A 21,516-nucleotide genomic window follows, 5' to 3' on the forward strand; every position below is an offset into this window, starting at 1 on the left:
AATGATATTCATAAAAAGTTAATTACCATACTTATGTTAATTACTCAATTAGGCATTTTGATCTCTCATGGAAGTAATGGCCGCCTCATCAAGTAGTTTAGATGAAGGATTAGAATTGTGCTATCTGCCACAGGCAAGTTTTTTTTAATTTGGTGCAGTGTGTGTGTGTGTGTCACATTGCAATAAAATCTTTGTTAAAATTCAGTACTTCGTCCTTGTTGTCTTGTTCACCTTTTGATTGTGCATTAGCCTCTTGGGTAAGCAAGTGTGATTTCATAAATATTTACATTGTGGCTTTCCTTTTCCACTATTTGCTGTGTTCAAGTGATTTGATAATTATGCTACTTAAAAATGCTTTAGTTAATAAAATATTTTTAGGTGAACTCTGAACATATTTAGTGGACTTCTGCAAGAAGAAATGGCAACAATGGTTATTGCTGTTTGGTAAGGATAAAGCAGCTGACAGGACATGGCCATGCAATATTCACATTGCTACTTTTCTCACCTAAGTGAAATAATGGAAACAAAAACTACTGCTATGTCGGCCTGTGGAATTTCATTGGTTTGCCCTTTAATATAAGCCATGTTGACTGTTATTGTATTTCAAACATTCAAATCTATGATGCATGCATGCCAGTCAGCTTACATCAAAAAGAGAAGAAGGAGATAGTGATAAAGAGGGGGGGGAAGGTAAAACCAAGTTTAAAGGATTCACATTTGAAGCGCACTAAATCAGTATTTTATTGCTCTATGACGTCTTTCAGCTTTGCCTCTACATTTTTAAGATATTTTAACTTTGCTAATTCAATGCTAGCTTGGTCAAGGCTGTCCTTTTCAAATGCAGCACTTAGCTGCTTAGTCACCTGTTCCGCTTCAGTCTGCACAATCTTCAGATATTCTTCCGCTGACTTTTGGTCATGCTGCTCTTCTACAGACGCCACTTCCTCGTTCAGCTCCATCATGCGACCCAGGAATGCAGCGTCGAGCACAACGGAGTCCAGGTCCTTCCCACTAAGTTTAAGTAAATATTTGGCTCTTTTGTCGGGCTTCGATAGGGTCTGGTATGCCTGGTTAACCAGTGCTGACAGGTTGTCCGACAGAGCCTGCTCCTTCTGTAAACATAGAGAGAAATGGTAGGGGTAGCAGTGTATGGGGGCAATTACTTCCAAAAATACAAATGAACATGAACTCTTGTTCCATAGTCTAAGAGAGCAATTCAATTGGGAGTTTTTAAGCTTTTCTCCATGAGACAGGGTGAGCTCAGGTGATCATTAGTGGTTGAACAACGGATGTCGCTGGAGCCAGCATTTCGACAAGGGGACTTTTCATCAGGGCCTTGACAAAAAGAATGTTTGGTACTGTGTCATCACGTGCTTTCCATCTAAGGGCCCATTCACACTTGCGACTAGGCGAGGTCGCGCGACCAAGTTGGTCGCAAAGCGACCAGTCGCAAGTAGTCGCAAATGGTCGCTTTTCTCGAAATGCGACCGTTTCGGGCCAGTCGCTCACTGCTCGATTTTTCAGTCGCGTGACCGCAGTCGCAGAACAGCTGAACCAATCAGATGCGAAGGAACAGGACGTCCGTATACGCAGACGCTTATTTTACCCGGCGATGACATTTCAAGCAGACGTGAACGGCATATCGTGATACATTTCGGTTTAGCGACTCGTCGGTCGCATTTGTAAGTGTGAACATCGTTCGTCTTGAGTAGTTTTCTGGTCGCCAGTCGCAATTGGTCGCGCGACCTCGCCTAGTCGCAAGTGTGAATGGGCCCTAACTCTGAACCTGTCTTTTTAGGGTTTGACTCAGTTAAGTAACTAATACCTCTGTCCCACAAGCACGCAAAAGCTCTTTTACGCAAGTGGTCTTTTACCAAGTTGAAATACTTTTTAATAAAGAGGTGTTGCGCAGCAGACACACTGCACCGATGACCTCATTTTAGTATTTTCGTCTGGACACACTACCGAAAGCGTTCAAAACAAAATCGGCCAAAATACACTGATGTATCTCGAAATATAAAGTGAAAACTTATTGTATTACACGTTTTTCCAATAAATTTAACAATGCCAGATTAATAAACATTAATATAAATATTTAGTGCAGTAGTTAACTAGCGAAGTGCACGTGCCTATCTGGAAACATTGGGCTTCTTTCTCTAGTGTTACTGGGTTCACTACACCTTCTGCGAGACATAAAATTAATTTTTATGATGATCCAAAGCGACAGAAAAATACGCATTTGCTTATTTTCTTTAATACATCATAATTGCTGGCGTCCACTGGTTTCGAGGCTACTCCTTTTAGTTGTAAAGGAGATCGACGAACTCAGCTTCCAGAAAAGACTGCTTCTGAAAAAGAGATCGCTCCCTGTCGTGTGTCTACGGGCCAAACTCTTTTCCGGGAGAAGTCCTTTTTGCTGAAAAGACTTTCGAGTGCCCGTATGACAGGGGTATTAAATTGCAGCAGGTCCGAGTTGGAATCTATATACAGCGAAGATTCGTGTGAGTCCATAAAGAGTCGAAACACGAGTACACGCACGCACGCACACAAGCGCGGCTGCACGCAAATTATACCAAGCCTTTCGTTAAGCGGAGTTGCTGACTACTAGCGAGTACGACGGATGCCTTGAACGCATCATGGTTTCAGAGGCAGCATGCGCATACGCACGTATCGCCAATTCGAATCCATTCTATCCGCAAGAGGCGTTTACTTCCTCATTACCATGCAGCCGCGGATGCGCGAAGGCGAGCTTTCTGGGTCGTTTTGTTTTCCTTCCCCCGCACAGCCGGCGCTGATGATGATGATGAAGTGGTGCCTTTCCCTTTGAAACGGGTGGCCGTTACAATGACGGCCGGGCAAAATGAAGCAAAAAAATAGAATAAAATAAAGATCGGCAACAGAGAGTAAAAAAAAAAAACTGTACACAGGTCCAGGCAGAGTGGCCGACTTCGTGCCCTCACAGCGCACCTACACTGTCGCGGATACTTCCTCCCCGGTCTTCCACGGACGCTGTTGGCAACCACCTACATTGTTGTGTTGCTGTTCTCCACTGTTCAAGGCGTCGCTTAGTTCTGGACACTGCCGCAGCCTGCACCTCTCCCTCAGAGTCATCGAAGCCGAGCGCTACTGCTAGCGATGCCCGAGATACAGACTCGCCAAGCTCGTCACACTGAAGCACCAGATGCTCGATTGTTTCATCCGATTTCCCACACGAACGGCACAACACACACGTCACTGTTGTATCGAACGCCCGTTGCCGCGTCAGAGTGCGCAGCGCCCCTGCTCTAGCCTCGAAAAGTAGGGCGCTCCCAACGCTATTGTCATATAGGCGGGTAGCTTTGATGGAGCTCTTGTGTTGACGGTAGAAAGACAGAGTCTCTTTTTGGGCCAAAGCCAGTTGCCACGCCACCTCCTCCACGTCCCGGACTCTTTGTTGCACTACCTTGGCGTAGGCTCCAATCGATTCCGCCAGTATGGGGTCTCGTATGAGGCCGTTCTTTTGCTTCAAATGGTGTACCCTCCGAGTCCACTGTGTGCGAAGACAGGTTGCCGACAAGTAGTCGAAGACTCTCCTCGCCCACCTGTCGCGATGCATATGTAACAGGCGGTTGTAGAAAGCCAGCTTGCTTGAGGCCTCCCGTGCAGCGAAACTAGACCAACCTAACTCGCCTTGCACGGCCTCGTTGGCAACAGTACCATGGCATCCGACCGCTATTCGGCCGACTTCTCGCTGTCGCCTCTCAAGCACATCCCGACCTTTCGCTGTGAGGCACACTACCGCGTTTCCAAATGTCAGCGCAGGAACATGAACCAGTTTCCACAGGTCTCTGATCATTACGAAGCCGTTACATCCCCATAGGCACCTGCGTCGCAATATGCACTGGGCTCTAAAAGCAGTCTGTCCCACTTTCTCTTCGTGAAGCCCATACAAGTCCTTGCCGTCGCACAAGTTTACTCCAAGGTACTTGACTGATGAGGCAATTTGTAGGACCTCTTCCCCCAATCGTAGCACCGTGCCTTCTACCAACTTCCCGGCCAACTGAACCACTGTAGTTTTCTGAGCATTGAATCGAAGGCCAAGCTTCTTCATTTCATTTGCACATATGTCCAGTAGGCTCTGCATGTCGCGAGGAATCTCTGCCATCAGCAGGAGGTCGTCTGCATATGCCAGGCCTGGGATCCGGCGGTTGTCGTCAATCCCGCTGGTCGTGTACCACAGACCAAATCCCAGGCCAGATTGCAGGAGGGCTCTCTCAACGCCCGACACGTACAGTAAGTACATGAGTGGTGAAAGGGGGCAACCTTGGCGTAGTCCTCTGTTCACCCTGATCCTCGCAGTTTCTATTGTGCCGAATTTGGCGGCCACCTCGTTGTCAGAGTATAACCGTTGTACGGTGCATAGCAATTTCGCAGGGAGGCCCAAAACAGCTAGGCGCTCAAAGAGGCCAGAGTGAGGCACACTATCGTAGGCCTTTTCTACGTTCAGCGCACAGCAGATCAAGGACCGGTCTTCCTTCCTTGCTATTTCGGCACACTGGGCTATGACGAAGATACTGTCCTCCAAACGTCGTCCTCGTCTGAAGCCGTTCTGTAGCTCCGTGAGACGACTCTCAGATTCTGCCCAGCCTTCAATCCATCCCTTCAAACCTTGTACAAAGACTCTATAGAGGACGCTTGTTACCGTGATGGGTCGGTAGTCTTGGAGCTTATCCGCTTTCCCTTCGCATTTCAGGATGAGGGACACTCTGCCCTGGCGCCAGTCGCTAGGTATTGTCATTCCCGTGAGGATTCCGGTGAATAAATCGGCCAGCTGTTCCCTTGAGTTGGGGCCAAGGCTTTTCACGAGACGGGCCGAGATACCGTCTTGACCGGACGCTGTTTGGGTGCGGATGCGTGCTATTGCCCGATCAATGGTGCAAGGCGTAAACTCCCACCTTACTCCCCCGCTATCGTCCTCTTGCTCCACCTGTCCCGAGTGCACTGTTGTACATGGAGGTTCCGTTCTGTTTGACCTGTAGAGCCTCTCAAGATGTTGCGTCACGCATTCCTTGAGGTCTGCGACGGGCTGACCTGTTTCATCTGTTATCTGCACAGAGGACTGATTTTGTCTGTCCAGGGACCTGACATATCGCCAGAAACTCTGCGCAGTCGATTTGCCCTCAGCCCTGAGGCTCTGCATTTGGCGCATGTTCGCCTCTGCAAGTTTAGCCTGCACCATCGCCTGCATTGTCCGCTTGAGCTGTAGGTAGAGTTTCCAGGTAGTTTCAGAGGACTCTGCCTCCCCGGCTTTCAGTGCTCGTCGGTGCTCTTGGTTTGCCCGGCGTCTCGCACGCCACGCCTCCGCCACCTCTCTGTCCCACCATCCGTTTCTTCTCCGTGCTTTCCGACTATGCACCATGTGGCGTAGCATGATCCCACTGAGTACCGACACGTAATCCTCGTACGACTCTGCCGCGCTCCGCTCTCCACTCAGCTCAAACTCCGTGGCCACCTGTTCAACGGACCTGTTTGGAAGGAATTTTCCACACTTGGGGTGTCCCGACTGTTCCACTGCTTTGCGCTGAGCCCGGCTAAAGTCTATGCGTAGGCGATTGCGGTCGCTTCCCAGGCTGTGTATACCTTCCTCGTCGATGTCCAAGCATTGCATTAGCTCGGCGAGCCGGGGGGACACTAAGGCATAGTCGATGCATGTCATGCTGCCGCGGGCGCACCATGTGTACTGTCCATGACAGCGTGGACCCAGGTTGGCAATTTGGACTTCCAGGCGCTCCGCAAGACGTCTAAGATGGTCGCCATTTGCATCTGTATACCCGTCCAACTCTGAGAGGTGGCAATTGAAGTCACCTATTATAAGGAGCTCCTTGCCATCCGCTCCTCGCATGATGATGATGATGATGATGATTTGTGGCTAATGAACCCTTTGTAACGGGTGGACTCAATATATTAGTGTCCTAGCCAAAAGAAAAAAACAGAAAAAAAGAAAGAAAAAACAGTCTATACCACATAGGAGTTATGTCACACCCGGCACCGTTCGCGTTGTTTTACCGCTCTCCACCACCGCTCTAGGCGAGCTTAATTGTGGCTACGCCCTCGAAGCAGCGGCCACCTTCAGCGTCGAGAAATCCGAGGGCCTGCGGCATGGTGGTGCCCTCTTTTGGGTGGAGACGTTAACTTCGCACAGTCGCTAAGGACCAAATGCTTGCCGCCGTCTCCCGCTCGCTATGAAACGCACACAGCGGCCTGCACCTCGGGGCGCAGTCAACCGGCTGCGGTAGTCAAGAGTTCGGAGTGCGCCCACTGCGCCTCGAATAGGAGGGCGCTGCCACCACTGTTGTCGTAGATCGGCTCCGGTGTGATGGTCCCCTTGTTGTCGCAGTACAGGCGGAGCGTCGTCTTCGAGGCCATAGCCGATTTCCACAGCTCTCGCTCTGTCTCACGCACATGGTCCTGAACTCCTTTAGCCGTCTCACACCTGCTCCTCCGTTTGTTTGTCCGGATAGTTCAAGAGGCATATTTTCGCCTCAGGAACTGGACACGCGCCCTCCATTGTGTCTGGATGCCTTTAAGGTAGACGTACCTAAACACCTGCGCGCCCACCTACCGTCAAAGCATCCCTTATGTTGCGCAGACGGCACTCAAACGCAATTTCTGCTAAGCTCACTATGGCCTAGTTTGAGACTCGCTGTTAGCCTTCCCGCTTCGCGAAGGAGGACCAGCCGACATCACCCTGGATGGCCTCTACGGCAACTCGGCCATGGCAGCCCAGGGCCAGGCGCCTACCTCTCGCTGCCCACGTTCTAGCCAATCACGGTTGGTGCCGTCAGCATAGGTTGAGTTCGCGAAGGTCAGTCCAGGCACATGCACTGCCTTCCACAGCTCGCGCACCATGAGATATCGGCTACAGCCCCACAGGCATTGTCGGCGCAGTATGCGACGGCCCGCTGTGCCGATTGTCTCAGGTGCGCCTCGTGTTCCGCGTTGACACCATCTGAGGCACTAAGCACTACACCAAGATAGCGGTACTCTTCCGCTGTCTTTACGAAGATTCTTGCCACGAAGTTACTCGAAGCTTTTTACCCGCAACGCCTCAAACCACCCCTTGCTAAGCGGCTTTCATTGCAAAGGTTGGAGTGCTCGACGGTGTAGGCTTGTCTGCACCCAGTGCTGCGTTGCTTCAGATATCGGAGAGGAGGTACAGGAGAGTGTCCCTTGTATATAACGAATCCGCAGCGGATGCGAGCGCCATCTGGCGGTGGTGCAAGGAACCCAGCGGCGTGCGTGCTCCGCTGCGATTGATTGGCCTATTCGGCAAGGGAACAGCCAGACCGCAGCACCCACGGCCACGAAACCGGGCGAGGTTCGCAAAGAAAAGCTTCGCTTTTAAAAGGAATTGAAGTAAGGGTATGTTCACGTAGTACACACATTTGCGCGATACGTGGGTCGATACGCCGTAATCGGGCTGCAACAGGTGCCCTTAACCTCACTTTATTTACTATTATTTCGAACAAAGAACTAAATGGAATAATCTTGCTCGATTTGTATTGTCATTGGTACACTGATATACTTTCGTACACTCGGATTTTTCGCAAGAAGCCGAAATATAAATTTATAGTCGTGCCGGAGAACATCAGCGGTTCCGTACCTTGGATCTGGCAGCGAACTTGTCGGGGTGAAACAAGCGCTGCAACTCTCGAAACTTTCCCTGGAGCTTACTGGCGTCGATGTCATATTTCGCCTTTTCGTCAAACACTTCGAAGTAGTTCACCGTGTGAGATATTTCTTGCAGGCTCTCGCACCGGCGGCATATAAGGTCTGTTCTCGTAAGAGCCTCGGAGCAGTTCCAGCAAGCTCCACTTGACGATCGCACCGCAAGCCGGGCTGGCGGAAGCAGCAGAGGGCCGGTCCCCAACAAGCTTTTCTTGTTGTACGCATATAGTGAACAAGTTTTACGTGTGGCTGATGGCCGAAGCGGTTGATTTTGACCAGCATGTTCAGCAGCGAAAAAGCGAAACTTAGATCTTGCCCCTGAAACAAAACGCTTTAAGGGGGCCGCCATTTGCGCTACTGTGGCGGCACCGCAGCGGCACTAGCGGCGTTCATGACATTTATTTATATCATTTATACAAACTTATGTATACAATATCTAGACAGTGCCAATTAAAGTGATCATAAATGCAATATAACTAAATTATTAAGCCCACATAAGAAGTCACCCTTGCTGGTCATTTAAATAGAAGTAAATTAACACGAAAACAACCAAAACAAACGTCTGCAATCGCTAGTGACGGAAACCAGCGCAATGGGGCGTCCGTAGTCCGTAGCGTCCGTTGCAAAGCAATCCGTCGCGCGAATTAATTGACTCAGTGCAAATGACAGGAGTGACTTCTGTTTGCTAAGTAGTGAAAGGCAAGCGATGTCGAGCAAACCTTCCAGGCCAGCTCCCCCACCACCGAAACCTGGTAAGCCGAATGCAGAACCTAAACTAGCTGGAGAGCGCGATAGGATTTCGACCGTCAACCCCAGGCATGAAATCAAACCTTATGCAGTGTTTACTCATTAAAGCTCCCGTAAAATAACAAGTGTCGCACCAAGCTCAGGCGACAGAGGGAATGAATGACATCGCGCAACACGTTGTCATCCTTTCTAATGAGGCCACACCCGCGCTTCAACTCATTATCGCGGCATAATTTTATAAAAAAAAAAAAAAAGGTGAACTTTATGCACGCATTCCTGAATCATAATTTATATAATGAAGGATGAAGCAATTGCTTGTGAAAAGATCTCGTGAATTTTCCTCACTTGGGCATTTGTGCAGGCAGCGTGAAAGTCTTCCGGGCACTCTACAAATACCAAGCTCAACAGGTGGGTACGGCCGACCGGATACGTTAGCGTTTGTTGAGGAAAATGATAGAAACCTAATGCCTCGGCACAACACGCGGATTGTATACAGTATTTGCCCGTGACTCCTTGTTTTTCAGCCAGATGAGCTGTCGTTTGAAGAAGGGGACTTGCTGTACGTTTTCGACATGACGTCCGATCCGAATTGGTGGAAAGCACGGTGTGACCGTCGGTCGGGGCTTATTCCGAGTAATTATGGTGAGAACTTTGTCTTAAATGGTATTGCTGGCACTCGCCTATCACGTATCTCTTCTTTGTTTTTGTTTTCTTTTTTTTTTAGATTTAATACAGAATCGTAATCTGTGCTTCAATTTTAAAAATAGTTACTGATTTTCATCTACTAAAAAAATTACCCTACGTCAAAATCATGCTGCCAGCATTTGCTAAAGTTGAGCTCTTTCTCTAAATATGCTACAAATGTCAATAAGCTAGAGCAGTTCAGTGGCCGTCTATGAGAGTATTTCCGCATTTCATATGAATTGGAAGAGGGAAAGTGCAGTTGGCCGCAAGCTAAAAGTTTCCCTTAAATTAACTTAAGCGTCAATCAACCTACTCATGCAAACCACTTTGGTGCTGCTAAAGAGTGACCAAAGGTGGCATAAGGTGGACATGTCGATTTGCATTAGAACATATATATTAAATAGCAAGAAAAATAACACTGCACTTTACATATCTGTATTAGGGGTACTAATATCATTTTTGGTACATATTTGTGTCTGATTTAAGAATTTAGTCAGAGTTGAAACAGCCAGAAGCATGGTATGAGGCAGGAAGACAGCACTGCTAACGCTTGTTAACACCCTCGCTCAAGAATTTAGTTTTTCAAATATTCATCTGTGGCTTAATGCTTGAGAGTTTTTGGAGTCTCAAGGAAAAAAAAAAAAAAGCCACTGTAGGTGATGGCACTTACTGACCTCTTCGACCGTTTAGTTTTCTCAACAGTGGATAGTTCAATGTACATGTTTTGCTTTCCATCAGCCTCCATTTGAGTGAAACATAGTCACTGCGGTGACTCAAAAGCAGTGGCATTCCACTGCTGAGCCTAAGTTGTTGTGATTCGGATTCCTGGCCACTGCGTCACGATTGGGGTAGAATGCAAGCAAGTCTGCATACTCGCATTTCAAAGTGCAGTAAAGAAGTGCAGATAGGATAAATCAACCTGGAAGCTTAAACAAGGCATCTTTTATAGCCACAACACACCACTGATCAAAATCTGAGGGAATGTTTTCTGCTTCCAGAGGCATCTTTGCTGTAGAGAGCAACCAGTTACTGAGTAAGCATGAACCAGAATTGCATGTGTGGACTTGCAGTCAATTCAGAAGTTTTATTTACCAGATATTTTTGGATGGTGGTGTGGCTGAAAATCTGTGTACAGACAGCTTGACAGGAGCACAGCTAGCCTTACAAAGCACATGCAGCATTGCAGTCTGTATGAGCAGTAAAGAACTTTGAGGACTGCATCAAAGGTTTAGGGCAACTAGATAGGGATGCCCAGAACATGGTTTGATCGATGTTGATGGAAATGGAAAGAACATGATTTATATTTATAGAATCGAGCATGCTGTTTACGGTTTAAGTAAGAATTATGGTTTTAAACTGGCACAGAAAGTCGAGAAAAATGGTATGCCGCATCACTTTGCGGCAAAACCTTGGTGCTAGAATGGGTTGCTGATACGTAACCACGCATGAATGCTTTTGTATGTGTGCGAGTTTGCGAGCAAATAACCCGAGTTCTGTGTTCTCCCTATCAGACACGAAATGCCTTCGTCTAATTGCACGTAAATGGCTGCCAGCACTACATGAATGGCACCACTGGCATATCCTACCACTTCTCACCAATGCTGGCATGGAATCGCTATCGCACTTACCTATCTGTTATTGGCATGTGTCGAGTGTACAACTTCATAAATGTGATCACAACTGCAGTTTGAAAAATTCTGATTAAAAATGTTCCACAATGTTTTCAGCATTACCGCTATAGGATTGGACACTCTGAACAGTAACCTTTGCATCTCACTAAAAAAAATGGGTACCATAAAAATTAGTTGTGATTTCCTTTAAGTAATCACATTAAACAACAGCATTAAACACATCATGTATACCAAATATTAGCATGGTTTGGACAGTTTGCAGTAGTTTGTAAGTTTATGTAAAACTTGTACACTGCTTTAATAAAAGAATTGAGTTCAGAGTGACGGTTCATTCACATGCTCTCTGTTGCTGCAGTTGAAGAGAATGCGGAGGAAGTGCTTCACCCTCTTCATGAGTCAGCAAAACGAGGCAACCTGCAGTTCCTAGAAGAATGTCTCTCTAACAAGGTTGTTCCTCATAACATGATTTTTTTCAGCATTCATAAATGACCTACTCATACACGCATGCATAAAGTTGGAGAATTACTAAGCTAGTCTTGCATAATTACAGTCAAACCTCGTTATAACAAAGCCACATCCCACAAAAAATTCTTCTGATAGTTTAATACTACACAATATTCATTATAAGCATATATTCATTATGCACTAATATCGACCAGAAAATTTTTATATTTACTTTTGTTCTTTTTGTTTAAAAAAACAAACACTTTTTTTTTAATTTATAATACATACTGCCAGTCTGAATGCCAGACTTTAGGCAGGAGTGGGCGATACATTGGAAGTAACAGAATACAGGAAATTAGGTGTGTAAAAGGAACAATATGAAATGTAGAGCTAACAAAAATACAGTGCAAAAAGGATCAATCATTCAGAACAAAAGCCTGAATGAGGTACAGAATAAAACAAAGTGATATCACACTAGAGCAACAGAAAATACCACTTATATAATATAATGAGTAGTGATGAAACAGACACAGGTACCGTACAGAAACATGATGTCGAATACAGTGAAATCTCATTGATACGATTTTGCATAATACGTTTTTCAAGATATGTTTTTTTTTCTTTTCTTGATAATACAATTTGGTTGGATATATGTTGGGTAATACGATTTTTAGATGATGCACTTTATTTTCCGGTTCCTGTGAAGATCGTATCAACGAGATTCCACTGTACCATGTTCAACAACTGCCTCAGATTATGCTGAAAGACAAAAGCGACTTCAAATGCCACCTAGAACGATAATAATATCTAGTATGATATAGTATAAGTACACGAAAGCTTGTCCAGTTACAAAAGTGACAACAAATCCACTCACGAATGAAGTAGTTGATTTGCGCTGCAGGATCAGAACGAAATAAAAGCGCAATATAAAATAAAACAAACTAAGAAGTGTCACTAAGCTAGTGCAAGCAACACTATACCTGAAATGAAACTTATACCTGAAATTCGTTATATCCATCTTCATTATGTTCAGGTTCGGCTGCAATTGCAAAATGTATCTTCAGCTGTGCTGTATTCAGTAATAACTCACAAAGTTTTCCCTGGAGTGCCTAGCACAAACAGAAGGTTAAGTTCTTGTTCTACCCACCACGGAAGCCAAGTGGCTAATGCATTGCGCTGCTTAGCTGAAGGTCACGGTTTCAATCACGGCTGTGGTGGCCGCATTTCGATGGGGACAAAATGCAAAAACGCTTGTGTACGTAGATTTAGGTGCAAGAGCTCCAGGTGGTGAATATGAATCCAGAGTCACCCACTAAAGCGTACGCTTCATAATCAGATCATGGCTATGGCACGTAAAAGAATGTAATGTCTTTCATTCTTTTAAGTTGTTGTTCTAAGGCGTTCTTCCGATCATATCAATGCACTCATTTCAGGTTTCAGTCAATAGCCTTGATAAGGCTGGGTGCACAGCATTGCATTGGGCAGCACACGGAGGTCATGAGGAGTGTGCTCGAATATTGCTTTCCATACCTGGTGTTCAAGTTGATGTACAGGTGTGTATAATCGCCTGACATACAGAGATTTTTGTGTTATGGGCAGATGGTGGGCAGCTGCTTATCTGCATGGAACAGTGGCTGCAGCATTAAAGATAAATTGTAACGAAATTTTACTTTGACTGAATAGGTTGTAAATTGGTTACAGTGGTTGTAAATGAAGTGAAACATATGGCAAAGCTGCAGGGCCAGCAATTATCTAATTTCCTGATTAAAACCTTTAAATAGCACCTAAGCACCTGGTGGTTAGCAAATATGACACAAATCCCAGACCACAGCCCTTGGGAATTCCAGCACTCCACGGATGCCACCCAATCCTGGAAGTTATGCTAAAGAGCCATGCTGATTCTCAGTGTTAAGGGTTCTGTCGTTGCTGGCAAGCAGTAATGGCAGCGTTTTTTTTTTTCGTTTTTTTTTTTTTTCAGTTCCGGTAATGGTCATGTACTTTTGCTAGCTTTTTCTAGGAAAACTAGGATTTCTATCTGGACCAAAATTTAATTCCGGCTGGCCTCCAAATCCATGTGTGTTTCAGCTCAGCATTCTAATTTCTGCTTTTGTCAAGGAAATCTACTGCATTGACAAGCCAGATTACCTGTGAGATTTGGCAACAAATTGGATTACATGTGAACATGTGAGATTACAGGTCACATGTGATGTTAAGATTTGGTAAGCTGTGATATACTCATAGTGTTACAGCATAAAATTACATGAACACGAAGAAGTGGGGATATGACACAAGCTGTCCATGTCATTCCTACTTCTCATTCATCACCTTTGAAGCTGCAACTTCACAAACCGATTCTAACTCGGCTGTTTCAAGCTTTTTCCAGAAAATCATTCCACACTTGCAGTGGATGAGCATATTTCTTAAAATGTAATGGGTATTTCTAGAAGTTGCAGAAGACAGAGATTAAAGGTCACTTTTGAAGAATGTTGTTGGCCGTGGTTTTCTGCAGAACAAACTTGGTGACACGCCACTCCACTCTAGTGCTTGGAAGGGACACAGCGACATTGTTCGCTTGCTGCTTGCTGCAGGTTTGTGACACTTCTGCCACTGCACTTGAGTATGGAAGAAGTGCATGTTGCAACCTACGCCTCTTGTTGTGTGCCTTGTACAGGAGCCAACAAAAATGTAAAGAACAAAGAAGGGAGAACACCACTTGAACTGGCAAGTGATCCAGAAACTGTTGCCTTACTGAAGTCGTCTCAGAGGACCTGTGAGTATTCCTTGCACATTTGGTTATGCTGTTGTATGATTGCTTTTAGGTTGCTGCAAATATGTACGAAATTTAGAGGAAGAAAATTTAGTATTTCACTGAATGATAGGCCATATTGATCATGTGTCGATAATACAAACAAATGTGTCAATGGGGAACTTTCTGTGGTTCTGAAGCAAAAGTTACAGGAGCGGTTGTGGCCACTCAGTGCATCACTGCACTTAGTGCCAACATTTTGCAGTGAAGTTAAGGGGAGTTCCACAGGGGTTCTTGTGTAGTGGCATTGGCCAACGAAGGGCAGCTTGCTGTGGTGTGGTTGATGTAAAATTTCATTCAAAGAAGAGCCAGCCATGCAGCCTGCATCAGAGCCCTGGAGCAGCCTTATGAACAGACCGTCAGTGAAAATGTGCAGCTGGATGCTGGCACCGGTTATGAATTGTCACTAAGAACAGCCAGCGAGGCAGCCCTCCCAGGCTGTCGGAATGTGAAGCCAGATAGATGCCAGCATTGGCAGAGCCAGCGCAGCATACACGAATGTGTGTTGGATATAAAGGAGAATATAGAAGTACTAAGCTCGGATATAGTGTAGTGTTTGAAACGGTTCAAGTAAAACAAAGGAATTGCCTGCTGATAGGTAATTTCATGGCCTCTTATGTGTGATGCCCTGTTAAAGCTCCATGATTTCAATTACCAGTTGTTCTTGGCAGCTGCATCAGAGGACTGACTGTAGACACTGTAATGCTGGCTTTGAGTCACAAAATGTGGCTCATTGCATTGGTAGTTCTCTCTCAATAAACTGAAAAGCACTAAGCAGGATTGCCAGTTTTGCAGTTATTGAAGTCATATCATGTAAAGTCTTCAGTCAGATTGTATCAATGAACTTGACATGACAACCTCAGTGCTGGCTTAGCTGGTGGAAGTAAGCTAGTCGTCAAGACTGCGCTAAAGTGTCAAAACCTTCATTGGCAGCAAGTAAGACTAACCCCTGAACTGCCTGATTGGTATTCACTCAATAGAATAATCTAAATTGGCACCTCTAGAAGAATGGCTTCATTGGAAGAAGATGCTACAGAGTTCATCTTTTCAAGATCAGCTACGGGCAGTCCAGAGGGCCCACGATGTCGCTGAAGGGCTGGGCCTAACGGTGCCATCGTGGGTGCGGCCCGCTTGGCTTGAAATAGTCGAGCCTCAGGACTTTTGTAAATAAAAAGTTTTCACACACACACCTCTAGAAGCATGCACCAAGTCAACTGCCATGTTGCGTTTACAGCATGCACGTGCTGGGTGGCACCAACGGCACCTCTGTCACAAAATCTGCAACATGCTGAAATGCTGTAGCATGTTAGAGACTTTTCTGCCATGCTAAAAAAAAATGCAGTTGTTCGCAATCACTGCACTCACAAAATTGATGTAAGCAAATTGAATGAACCTAGTAGCGCTGATTTGCTCACGGTGTGTGTGCTAGTTCGTGGTACCAATAACCTGCTCACGAGATATCACTGTCACCAGGAATTTTAGCTTGAAGCATCATGATGGAGATTAATTTGGAGCATGATCAGCAGTACTGGCACAATGCAGAGCCTGCTGCTGTTATAAAATTATTTAATTCCTTTCAGCAAGAAAGCCTTACACAAATGGTTGCATGACACAAACAATTAGATTTTATGTTTTCATTTGTAATTTACAGCCTCCACACAAAGTGCAAAAAAGTTACCTTGAAATATTTGAGATTTGTCAGTCTGCCTTAAGTAATCATTTCATTTAGAATAGGAAAGAAAAATTGGCACAAAGTCAGTGTGAACAACACTGCATTGGTTTGACCCATACATATTGAACCAGTCCTTTTTACTTCTTCAAAGCACATTGTGTGCATAATTGGATACATTGCAAGTATGGTCTATTCACACAAATAAAATGCGTACTACAATTTTAAGATATTGATATGTAGCTCATTTGTCAATCTTTTCTTACTTTTTGACATTGCCTGTCAGTTTTTGTACCACTTTCTGTGGAACTTTAACAAACAACGAACCATATGAAAGGAACAAAGAAACAAACTAATACGGTTAAAACAAATAGGTATGCATGGTAGCTTGCTCAACAGCCAAGACCAGCTAGCCATTTATGCAGATGTCTCTGGATGCATAAGTCAGCCATAGTTTACATTTTTTTTTTTTTTTGCTTCAAGTTTAAGGGTACACTAAAGCAATAAATTGCAAATGCTCGCCTACTCTCTCCAAGTAACTTGGTGCCCATTGTTGCACAATGTACACAATCATGTACATGTATTGCAATACTTCGAGCTTTTTTGTAGTTGTTGAAATTTTGTCATTTGTCTCAGGCTGAAGTGAGCAACTCCAACTAAAAGAATGTTTTTGGAGCATGGAATGGGAGCATGGAAGTTTAATTAAGATTTTTTTGCATCCATCCTTAAATCAAAGGCCCCATATGACCATCAAATTTCTCATATAAATTCAAGGTTCAGTGGCAAAGTTGCAAGGAAATCAAGTCTTGACGAATTCTGTGCTCTGAAAACTTTTGCAGGAGGCTGTACGTTCTCACAAGTTAACATTCTTTTTCTCATAAAATAATAACTGGTGCCTAGAACGGTGGAAGTTTGGCTCAGTTTATGTAAGCAACACAATATAGTACTGTTTAACAGTATAAACGATTCTAAAGAGATACAGTAGCTGATGCATTAGAAAACCACAATAACCCGAGCACAGTAATATTTCTTTTTAGCCGTTCCGGTTCTTAGTAGATGATGAAAGCAAGCATCACTGCTTCTTTCATCACTACTTGTGTCTGCTATGACAGGGAATATTAAGTGAGCAATGAGTGAGGGGCTGGTGATCCTTACTAAGTGGGTGCCACTGGAGCTTTTAATGCCTTCAGCGTCACTTGGTTCCATTATGTTGGCTTTGGCATTCCCCAAAGGGGATGTGGACAAGTAGACAGCTGTATGCAAAGTACCTGGCACAAATGTCTTCAATAGACAAGGTCTTTCCTTAGAGGGGGTGAAATAACTGCATAGGCAAGAGCATTTATCACCTCAAGAAATACTGATTTTCATTACCTAGTAAGCTAATAGAAGGTGCACTCACGCATTTATTTTCACCTAATGAATTTCACGTGCCCTTTGGCACTCTATTTGGCCACAACTTGGCAATCGTGAAAACTAGGGGTGCACTTGCACTTACAACAGTGACTTACCAGGTGGCTGCCCATAGACCTGCACATCATATTGGTGTGCTCTCTTAGGTAGTCATTAATCCATCGCCCTGTCTGGCCGATGTAGCAGCGACCACACAATAAAGAAATGCAATAGACAGCTGCCATGGTGCATTCCACGTACCTTTTATAATGTTTCTTCTTACAGTGCAGTCTGGAAGCGCAATGAGAGTATATGCCTCTCTCATTGGGAGAGGCATTGGGAGAGTTAGGCAAAGGGAGCCTAACTTATTCCGTGTCTTAAATACAAGAAAGTGCAAGTGCATCCTCGTTATGACGATTGCCAAGTTGTGGCCAAATACAGTGACAAAAGGGCATGTGAAATTCATGAGGCCTTTCTTATGCACGGTGCAAGTGTGAAATGAAAAGAGATGTGTGATTGTGCCTTCTATTAACTTACTAGATAATGAATATCAGTTTCTCTTGAGATGATGCATGTTCTTGTACATGTCCTGCCATCTGAGCAATAAGCTTGGTTGTTAATGTGCGCTCTGTCCTGTCACATTCTCCCTTTGTTCCTGCGTTTTGCGCACTCAAAAGGATTTTTCCTTTTCTAAAGAATGTTTCACCAGCCAGCCCAAGCAGCCACCCTTTTGCATGTCGGAAGGAGTCAAGGCCGAGTTTTGCATGAAGCCATTGATCAGCATGCAACTTAAGAGGACTGGTGTCCAAGACCTATTCATTGTTAGATTTTTTTCAAACCTCGCAGCTACAAATGTGGCATTAGTGTGTTTTGTATAAGAAATGTTATGAAACACCACTGCATCAAAGTTTCATGTGGCGAACAGAGGTATGAAGGTATAAATCAAGCTATTGAGTCAGCAATATTTTCGCGTGAACGCACAGCAATTGACACAACATGACACAACAACTAGTTCACATGAGGAAAATGGACTCGCCAGCCGTATTAACAGATTAGAGCTCTGAACCCAGGCAAAATGTTGCATTAGTGACTTATACATTGTGGTGTACAACATACACTCAAAATTTCATTTCACTTTAGTGTCCCTCTAATTCCAGCACTTTTTTGTGTTTCTTAGATTTTTTCAATTTCATATTCACATCGTATTTAAGTGTTCTGGCGTGAAGATTAAAGTTCTCATTTCTCTCTTCCAGCCATTTCAGCGGATCCTGAAGAGTACCTCCAGTCAGATGAAGATTCAAGTTGATTGGTAACTGGCGCTCATTTCGTGGGTCTCCAACTTCTTGTTTTTACAGTAAGGACTATGCATGAGCAGAATGCATAAGAATTTTATTCAAATGACGTGGCATTAAATCTGTTTTTATATTGAAGCTACATTTTCATGATCACTGCATGATCACTATGTGTCTTAAGTACCCAGCATGAACACTGAAATGGCTATACTGCAGGTAAACAAAAGTATGACATGCTGCACACAATTGCTGGGGAGCTAATTGAATCCTCTGTCTGTGTGTGTGTGTTAAGCTATCTTGAGTAAACAGTACCAAGCAGAAACACTGAAAAAGGCTGTACTGCAATGCAAGAAGAGTACAACATGCTGCATGCAATCACTGGACAGTCACTGGGATGTGTGTGTGTGTGTGTGTGTGTGTGTGTGTGTGTGTGTGTGTGTGTGTGTGTGTGTGTGTGTGTGTGTGTGTGTGTGTGTTATATGTGAGTGTGAAAGGCAGAGTGCTCTGCCTGGTCTGGGTTGCGCATGTGCTATCACTGTGGGTTTTTATCTTGCACATGTGGTTTTGCATGTATGCGAATTGTTAACATTTTGCAATTCAACTTAATTCAGCAGCCAGCCACTGTTTGTGGGTCGCAGATCAGAAAAAGCCTATCAAAGGCTTGACTAGATCAGTTGCTTAGAGCAGGTGCCAAGTAACAGTAATTTGAAGTGGATACATCTGCAGAAATATATACTACTAAGAGGAAGCATTAGCTCAGAAGCTGATATTAAATACACAAGAACAGTGAAATTAATTTACTTGACATCAACTTCACCAATCTTAATGAGACTTGCTGCATTTAAAAAAAAAAAAAGTTTAAATCTGCTGACCGTTTGGAGCAGATTTAGCAGATTATTGATTTAGGCCATCAGTTTGTTTCTTACAAAAACTCAAAAATTGGAATATATATTAAAAAAAAAGAAACGCCAAGTCTACAACCTTAATCCAGCAGCAAAAAAGAAAAATAATGATAGCACAATTCTGCAAACTCCACATATTGTGACATCTAAAGTGGACAAAAGTAATTTATTTTACACTACTCTGAATTATACCAATTATCTATGAATACGACTCTTGCAAAACTCGTTCAGACAATGTTTCACATTAGATGCCTCAACTTTAGATGATCTAACATATGCAATCTATAGGAAATGTGATATCTGTTATCTTATTTATTGATACTGGGAACACAGAACTTCAATGGGCTGTAAAATGACGAATTATTGTTCAATTTTGAATCTCCTTGCAGTGTTGCTATCTTTATGCACTGTAGTATCCAACTATATGTTTTTTACAACATTCGCTTTAGCAGGTCAATTTTAATTGTTTCAGTAAACAATAGAAGGTGATTACAGTGGAATCTCGATGATACGATCACGGCTAATACGAATTTCCGGATGATACGAATTTTTCTGTGGTCCCGGTCGAGCCCCATTACTTTGCAACGTGCTAGCAAATGGTTGTTACGAATCAATTTTCGACCCGCGTCGGTTGATACGAATAAACGCCGTCCCACCGACGGCCGCGAAAGAGAACAGCGCGCAGTCACGCGCTTTCTCCCTTTCTCTTTTCGTGCGGAGGCGCGGACGCGGCACCGGACGGCGCGGAAGCCGCGACTGGGCGCAAAGAGTTTGAAGCGGTGGCACTTCTGTTGCTTTTGTCCTTTTCCCCATGGGGAAGTGCGGCCACCTTGGCGAGCGAAGGTTCGTGCGGTCTATCGCTTCAACAGAAACTAAGTGGCGTAAGCATAGCGCATACGAAGGCCAGAGCCGTGTGGAGATCGCTTTCAAGATACGGTGCGTGTGAAAACACCTGCAGCCGGCACAGGCGCAAAGTACAAGAACGCATTTGTTGGCAGAGTAGAAGCCGCCCCCCCCCCTCCCGCACTGCCTTCACGCTTTGCTCCTTGCACGTGGGAGATTGCGTCGTCAGTTACCCTTGCACCCGGTTGCAAGATACGCATTTGGTGCCACAGCACAGCGTCGCCCCCCCTCCCTTCCATACCCCCACGGCCTTTCGCGCGACGGAAGACGCGTTTGCTCTCCGCTGTGTGTTCGCTCTCCGTGAATGCGCACGTCCCCCGCATGCTTTCACTCACACATACGGCGCATGGCGACGATTTTATCGCCCTTGGACTCATGCTCGACGTCTCATGCTCCTCCTCCGCATCGCCCTCGTTGATCTCCTCTCGCATCGGTGGGTGCACCTCGTTGAGAAGCGTGCTCACTACCGCCCTTGTCGGCGAGATTTTCCCGTGGAAGCCGCATTATAACCGGCATTTCGTTTCACGCGGCTGCACTGTAAGCGGTATGCATATACACGGAGTTCTAGGGGAGGGTAAACGGGAGTCGGAAAAGGCCACGTTGTAGCCAGTTCTGCACTATAAACGGTGACGTAAGTGGTCTATACTGTAAATGCTTTTTACGTGCGTGTGCCTGAGTGAGTTCACCTCTGACTCTTTAATTTAGCTAGTTTTAATTGTGTTTCGATGATACGAATTTCGGCTAATACGAATATTTTTCGTGACCCCGTGAGATTCGTATCATCGAGATTCCACTGTATTAATTATCTCGGCAACTACTATGTATATGCAAAATATAATTGGATATTTAAAATCAACACAAAAAACTTAATGAGCATATGCAGCTTTATCAGATTTCATAAAGTAAATAAAGTTATACTTGTACTTTTTTGCTTTACTAGTTGTACTTTTGTTTTTGTTGTACTTTTTTTTGCTTTACTTTTTAAAATTTATGCTTATCTTTTTCAGCAACTTTTGCAAGAAATTTGAGGTCCTAAATTAAAATTTTGCTTCCAACAGTGGGCAAAGTTTTAATAGCTTAAATGCAACAAGTTTAATTCAGAGTAGCGCAGCAGTTTGTTTAACTAGAGAATTTGTGTGTTTTACACGCATTTGAATCGAGCAATCACAATTGTCTCCGAGCTAAGTCTCCCTGTAATACACTTGGCAAACACTGCCGGTTGCCAGTAATAGTGAAATAAGAGAAAGCACCAAAGGAAGTGAATAAAACATATAAGTGAGAAAATTGTAAAAGAAATGGAATTTTAATACAGTCGACTTCTGTTAATTCTCTTACTCCATTA

General features: G+C 44.5%; 2 protein-coding genes across 2 annotated transcripts; one reads left to right on the plus strand and one right to left on the minus strand.

The window, feature by feature from the left end:
- Positions 1–737: 737 nt before the first annotated feature.
- On the minus strand, positions 738–8,065 carry LOC119443028 (co-chaperone protein HscB). The gene is made up of 2 exons (XM_037708148.2): positions 7,643–8,065; positions 738–1,112 (listed from the first exon to the last, which is right to left on the minus strand). Exons 1-2 carry the CDS (start codon positions 8,054–8,056, stop codon positions 741–743), a joined length of 786 nt encoding a protein of 261 aa, XP_037564076.1. The 5' UTR covers positions 8,057–8,065; the 3' UTR covers positions 738–740.
- Positions 8,066–8,258: 193 nt separating this feature from the next.
- Positions 8,259–18,507, plus strand: LOC119443029 (osteoclast-stimulating factor 1). The gene is made up of 8 exons (XM_037708149.2): positions 8,259–8,459; positions 8,816–8,862; positions 8,979–9,096; positions 11,125–11,216; positions 12,647–12,766; positions 13,723–13,801; positions 13,885–13,983; positions 18,331–18,507. The coding sequence occupies exons 1-8, from the start codon at positions 8,414–8,416 to the stop codon at positions 18,381–18,383; spliced, it is 654 nt and encodes a 217-aa protein (XP_037564077.1). The 5' UTR covers positions 8,259–8,413; the 3' UTR covers positions 18,384–18,507.
- The last annotated feature ends 3,009 nt before the right edge of the window (positions 18,508–21,516 follow it).

Source organism: Dermacentor silvarum, chromosome 2, assembly GCF_013339745.2.
Source record: "Dermacentor silvarum isolate Dsil-2018 chromosome 2, BIME_Dsil_1.4, whole genome shotgun sequence".
Lineage (NCBI taxonomy): Eukaryota > Metazoa > Arthropoda > Arachnida > Ixodida > Ixodidae > Dermacentor > Dermacentor silvarum.

Bases quoted from the DNA above. Each gene is read 5' to 3' on its own strand.
- LOC119443028 (XM_037708148.2), bottom strand. From the start codon at position 8,056: ATGGCGGCCCCCTTAAAGCGTTTTGTTTCAGGGGCAAGATCTAAGTTT. The intron at 1,113-7,642 runs GTACGGAACCGC...CTATGTTTACAG, and splicing joins AGTTCGCTGCCAGATCCAAG to AAGGAGCAGGCTCTGTCGGA.
- LOC119443029 (XM_037708149.2), top strand. From the start codon at position 8,414: ATGTCGAGCAAACCTTCCAGGCCAGCTCCCCCACCACCGAAACCTG. The intron at 8,460-8,815 runs GTAAGCCGAATG...GCATTTGTGCAG, and splicing joins TCCCCCACCACCGAAACCTG to GCAGCGTGAAAGTCTTCCGG. The intron at 9,097-11,124 runs GTGAGAACTTTG...CTGTTGCTGCAG, and splicing joins GCTTATTCCGAGTAATTATG to TTGAAGAGAATGCGGAGGAA.